This window comes from Piliocolobus tephrosceles, chromosome 14, assembly GCF_002776525.5.
Source record: "Piliocolobus tephrosceles isolate RC106 chromosome 14, ASM277652v3, whole genome shotgun sequence".
NCBI lineage: Eukaryota > Metazoa > Chordata > Mammalia > Primates > Cercopithecidae > Piliocolobus > Piliocolobus tephrosceles.
In genome coordinates, this window is record NC_045447.1 from 15209484 (window position 1) to 15215652 (window position 6169).

At 59.4% G+C, this 6169-nt stretch overlaps 1 protein-coding gene across 7 annotated transcripts in view; it reads left to right on the forward strand.

The window, feature by feature from the left end:
- Positions 1-5899, forward strand: part of DENND1A (DENN domain containing 1A) — a 546843-nt gene extending 540944 nt beyond the window's left edge. For all 7 annotated transcript variants that reach the window (XM_023217180.1, XM_023217183.1, XM_023217182.2 and 4 more), the window contains 2 exons: positions 1650-1908; positions 2924-5899. In XM_023217180.1, the coding sequence (XP_023072948.1) occupies positions 1650-1908; positions 2924-4129 (1465 nt within the window). In that variant the 3' untranslated portion in view covers positions 4130-5899. The remainder of the gene's footprint in view (positions 1-1649; positions 1909-2923) is intronic.
- Positions 5900-6169: the final 270 nt, after the last annotated feature.

Here is a 6169-nt window from a genome sequence, read left to right on the forward strand (position 1 = left end):
CAGTGCCACGGGCACGCTCTCTGCCTGACCTAGGGCCACCACCAGCCCCAGACTTGGGGTTAGAAGAGGCGAGCTGTGGCCAAGTGCGGTGGCTCACACCTGTAATCTCAACACTGGGAGGCTGAGGCAGGCGGATCACGAGGTCAGGAGTTCAAGACCAGTCTGGCCAACATAGTGAAACCCCGTCTCTACTAAAAATACAAAAAATTAGCCGGGCGTGGTGGCGGGCGCCTGTAATTCCAGCTACTTGGGAGGCTAAGGCAGGAGAATTGCTTGAACCTGGGAGGCGGAGGTTGCAGTGAGCCGAGATCGCGCCATTGCACTCCAGCCTGGGAGACAAGAGTGAAACTCCATCTTAAAAATAAAATAAAAAATAAAAAAATAAAAATGGTGAGATGCAGTTCCCACTGGGGCTCCACTAGAGGTCAGGGTTGACCCAGGGACTGCCTCTCCATCTACCCAGTGGTGCCCTGGGACTCAGGTCCATGGGAAGGGAAGGCAAGTGGAACCCTTTGTTACCTATACTTGTATCAGCTGCAAAGTAGTGGTGTGGGGTTTGTTTGTGGGTTTTTTGTTTTGTTTTGTTTTTGTTTTGTTTTGCTTTATTGTTTTGTTTTGAGACAGGGTCTTGCTATGTCGCCCAGGCTGGAGTGCAGTGTTGTGATCTTGGCTCACTGCAACCTCCATCTCCCAGGTTCAAGCAATTCCCATGCCTCAGCCACCCAAGTAGCTGAGACTACAGGCATGCACCACCACACCCCGCAAAATTTTGTAATCTTAGTAGGGACAGGGTTTCACCATGTTGGCCAGGCTGGTCTCAAACTCCTGACCTCAAGTGATCCGCCCACCTCGGCCTCCCAAAGTGCTGGGATTACAGGCGTGAGCCACCGCACCCAGCCAATGGCTGCAAGGTTTTGATGTGTAAAAGTATAGAAAGCTGTTAGCAGAAGAGCCCATGTGACAGCCATGCTCACTGGTGGGCGCTGGATGCTGTAACCAACCTCTGCATGTCTGCTGTGTGCCGGGCACCGCATTTGCTCATGTAACCACCAGCACCACCTGAGCGCCTGAGGCTCAGAGAGTTAAGTGACCTGCCAAAGGTCCCACAGCAAGAAACAGCATGACCAGAGCTGGAACCAAGCTTAGCAGGGCAAGCTTAGGCCCAGACAGTTCCCCTGGAGAGCTTCCCCAGCTCAGTTCCCCATGAGCTGTTCACAGAACCTGACTGTGGTTGTGCCTAGGCCACCAAACAGCAGAGCAGGGCGGGAGTAAGAGGAGCTTGACTGCTGGCCTGTGAGCCCCCTTCCAGTCCTGTCTGTTCCTCATACCTTGTCTGAATGGCTCATAAGCCCACTAGCTAGTTTTATGAAAGGACCTGTAGTTTGGGAGGGGCACTAAATGGGTCCCCTCAGTGCAAGTGAGAGCCAAAGCGACTTGCCCCTGTTCGCACCCCCAGGCCCATCGGCATGCCCAGCTTGCACCCTCGCAGCCTCCCAGACTCCTGCTCTCACGGAGACCCTGGGACACTCTCCTGTCCCAAAGGCTCCTGCGTGCACCCCTCAAGCCCTCAATGTGCTTGGGCTGGAGGCTGCTTGCTCCTCCCCTGAAGGCCTGGGTGGGAGATTCCAGCCTGCTCTGTCTCCCCGCAGGCCACAGCCGTATCGGACACTCAAGGAGTCAGACAGTGCGGAAGGCGACGAGGCAGAGAGTCCAGAGCAGCAAGTGCGGAAACCCGCAGGCCCCATCCCAGCTCCCACTGACCGGGCTGCCAGCATCGACCTTCTGGAAGACGTCTTCAACAACCTGGACATGGAGGCCGCATTGCAGCCACTGGGCCAGGCCAAGAGCTTGGAGGACCTTCGTGCCCCCAAAGACCTGAGGGAGCAGCCAGGGACCTTTGACTATCAGGTACGGCATAGGCAAGGCAGGGGATCTGCGGGCCCACGCTGTCTGCAGACCCCCATGTGACAGTGGAAGAGACTAACAGAGAAACAGTGACTTTCCAAGGCCCTCAGCCAACACTTAGGGTCAGTGTGACTGTAAACCCCTCCCAGGGTGCCGGGGCCCACAACCACCCTAACAGTGACAGTAGGAGAAGATGCTGGAGCCCACTGGAAACTTGCCACACTCTTGTGTGTGCGTCCGACAGGGGGGCGGGTGCTGCCAACCACTCTCCTTGCACCCCCAGGCGGGGCTGCAGCCCCTGCTGGAACTGGGATTGCATCCATCCCTGCCAGGGTTCCTTGGCAGAGCCTTTGGATGAAAGTTCTTGGTTCTGCACTATGAATGCAAATCAGTGTGTAATTCCCATTGTGACGTCCAATCCATCGCATCCCTTCTCGGTGCCTCAGTTTCCTTACTTGCAAGTGGGGGCTTCTGACTTTGCATCACTGGGTCACACTGTGGGGTTCATAGAGCTCCAGTCATGCATGAGTGTTCCCTGCTGGGAACGAGGACCTGGGCCAGGAGAAGGGGACCGGTGCCCGGGCCATGTGGCTTACAAGTGGCAGAGCCAGGACTCCAACTTGGCCTCCTCTCTCCCCAGCCAAGGTGCCTTCTACCAGGCCCTGAGTCTCACTCACCCTCCCAGGCTTACAGGTGATTGCAGGTGCCTGCGATCTAAAAAGTAAAAAGGGCCAGCCGGTAGCTGGAGTCACTTTCCTAAAACTCCTTGGCAACCACCACTGGTGTAAAGGGACGAGAGCTTTCTCTTGAGTTCCCGGAGCACAGGCTTGGAGTCCCAGCACACCTGGGTCCTCTGCTGGTAACCTGGGGGAGTCCCCAGCTGTTCCAAGTCCGAGGAGCTAATCAGCCGCACACCTAGGCCCAACATGCATTCAGCACACAGGAGTGGTGTGGGAATGGGCACACATATGTCCCAACTCAACCTGTGGTCACTGCCGCCCTCCTTCCCTCCCAACAGAGGCTGGACCTAGGCGGGAGTGAGAGAAGCCGCGGGATGACAGTGGCCTTGAAGCTTACCCACCCATACAACAAGCTCTGGAGCCTGGGCCAGGACGACATGGCCATCCCCAGCAAGCCCCCAGCTGCCTCCCCTGAGAAGCCCTCGGCCCTGCTTGGGAACTCCCTGGCCCTGCCTCGAAGGCCCCAGAACCGGGACAGCATCCTGAACCCCAGTGACAAGGAGGAGGTGCCCACCCCTACTCTGGGCAGCATCACCATCCCCCGGCCCCAAGGCAGGAAGACCCCAGAGCTGGGCATCGTGCCTCCACCACCCATTCCCCGCCCGGCCAAGCTCCAGGCTGCCGGCGCCGCACTTGGTGACTTCTCAGAGCGGCTGCAGGTGGATCGGGACAGGCGAGCTGCCCTGAGTCCAGGGCTCCTCCCTGGTGGTGTCCCCCAAGGTCCCACTGAACTGCTCCAGCCACTCAGCCCCAGCCCTGGGGCTGCAGGCACGAGCAGTGATGCCCTGCTCGCCCTCCTGGACCCGCTCAGCACAGCCTGGTCAGGCAGCACCCTCCCGCCACGCCATGCCGCCCCGAATGTAGCCACCCCATTCACCCCCCAATTCAGCTTCCCCCCTGCGGGGACACCTGCCCCATTCCCACAGCCGCCACTCAACCCCTTTGTCCCATCCATGCCAGCAGCCCCACCAACCCTGTCCCTGGTCTCCACACCAGCGGGGCCTTTTGGGGTCCCTCCAGCTTCCCTGGGGCCGGCTTTTGCGTCCGGCCTCCTGCTGTCCAGCGCTGGCTTCTGTGCCCCTCACAGGTCTCAGCCTAACCTCTCTGCCCTCTCCATGCCCAACCTCTTTGGCCAGATGCCCATGGGCACCCACACAAGCCCCCTACAGCCGCTGGGTCCCCCAACAGTTGCCCCATCGAGGATCCGAACGTTGCCCCTGGCCCGCTCAAGTGCCAGGGCTGCTGAGGCCAAGCAGGGGCTGGCCCTGAGGCCTGGAGACACCCCACTTCTGCCTCCCAGGCCCCCCCAAGGCCTGGAGCCAACACTGCGGCCCTCTGTTCCTCAACAGGCCAGAGACCCCTTTGAGGATTTGTTACAGAAAACCAAGCAAGACGTGAGCCCAAGTCCGGTCCCGGCCCCGGCCCCGGCCCCGGCCCCAGACTCGGTGGAGCAGCTCAGGAAGCAGTGGGAGACCTTCGAGTGAGCCAGGCCGTGAGGGCAGGGGATGCACCGAGGCCCGAGGGTCCCCGCCACGCTCTCTGCCCGGGTTCTGCTGGTGGGAAGGGATGGGACCCCTCTCTGCTGCCCCCCCCTCCCGTCCACACTGCCCATCTCTGAGGTCTGGCCCTGCGGAATGGCACCAGGTCCAGTCTGGGAATCAACCCAGTTCCTGAGTGCCCGTCCTACCCCGCGGTTGCCCGTCCTCGGCACCCTTGATTGGGTTTTGCACTAAAGAGGTCAGCTGGGCCAGTGATTGCCCCAGACCAAGTCCTACCCACCTTCCCCCTGGAAGTGTCCCGAGAGGCTCCGAAGGCCTGTCCTCTGAGCCCAGCTCTCCTGTTCCACCACAGCCAGGCCCTGCACGCCCACCTCCTCGGACACAAGTGGCAGGGTGACCCTCTAGTGTGAGCTCCTCTGCACGAGACACAGGCGGCTTGGGGGTTGAAGTTAGGACTCCTCCTGGGCTGGAGGACTTACCCGGTGGGGCACTTCCAGACTGTTTCTAGCAATATACACACGTTCTTTCCTGTGTCTTCACCCCACAACTTCAGTTGATTCTGACCTGGGAGGGTCTGGGGACCAGGGGTTCTGGACTGCCTTGTGATGCCCAGCCCCAGCCACCCTGCACGGGGACTGCGAGCACCAGCAACATTGATTTATAGAAGGAAAATAGAAACCCCATCTGAGTGTTTTGGGGGAGCCCCCACCCCCTCATCCAACTCTCTGGTACTCTGATACCTCCAGGTTCTCTTCTCACTGTCAAAGCTGGGTCTCAGCCTCTTGTCACCTGGAGCTTTGTGGGCAAAGCTGAGAAGCTCCGACCCAGACTTCAACTCGAAGGTCGAGCTGAATGCCTCAGACTGATGCGGAGGCAGCTGGCCTTCCTGGGTTGGAACGAGGCAGTGGCCCTGAGCCCCTTCTCCAGAGCCGGGTAGAAAGGACAAACGTGGTCTCTGCCTCAGAGAAGCAGGAGAAGGGCTAGAAGCCAGTCCCTCCCCACCTGCCCAGAGCTCCAGGCCAGCACAGAAATTCCTGAGGCCGCCATCACCAAAGTTACAGGGAATGTTTTATTGTTTATCATCTTTTTCCTTTTTACCTTATTGATTTGATGAGTCTTGAAATTGATTCATTTCCATAAACCAAGTTAAAGTATGCCCTGACCATTTAAGAAAACAACCATCTGAGACACGCAGGAAATTGTGAGCGTTTCGACCCGAGCTCTCATTTCCTATTCGGGATGGGTCAGACACACAGTCTACCCAGGGGTGTCTGAGGGGACAAGGCGTGGCGGGGTGGGGGGGGGGGGTCTCTGGAGATCTGTCACCCAGGGAGCCCCCTCTGTGTCTAAGAGGCCACCACTGCTGCACATGGTCAGGGAGGCTTGGTGGCCATCCTGGCACATGGCTTTTCCTGGGCCAACCGTGACCTGTCTGCCTCAGGAATGGGCTGTGGCTGCTTGGGGAGCCGTGTCACTCCTGGGCCATGGGGGCACCTCCCGGGCACTTAGGTGTTTCACAGAGATTCCAGTTTCACTCCCTGGGCAGATTCCCCAGGCCCCATCCGGGATAGGGCAGAGGAGGCGCTGGCAGCCCCAGGGAAGGAGGGTGTGTACCCCAAGGCCCCCTGGCTGTGCTGGGGGACTGGGGTGAGCGCTCCATGTTCACGTGAGCACTGCTGCCTCTTCACTTGTGGGACTGACTTTGCAAACCCAAGGATGAACTTTGTGTGCATTCAATAAAATCATCTTGGGGAAGAGGCTGGCATCCCCGTGTCCTTGAAGCTTTTGGGGTGGGGAGGCCCCACATGGGCCTGAAGCCATCCTCACCACCCGCTCCTGTAGAGGCGGGGGCCAGGCGTGGGGCAGTTAGGGAAAGAGTCAACTCCCCACACCCTCCCAAGCCGGTGCCCACTCAGGGCTCCAAGCCAGCTCAGCTCATGCTCTGCCCCTCACAGACCAGGCACGGGGTTGGGCTGGCAACAGGCCTGCTCAGCCCTGCTGGGGCCACGGGTCAGACTGCAGGCC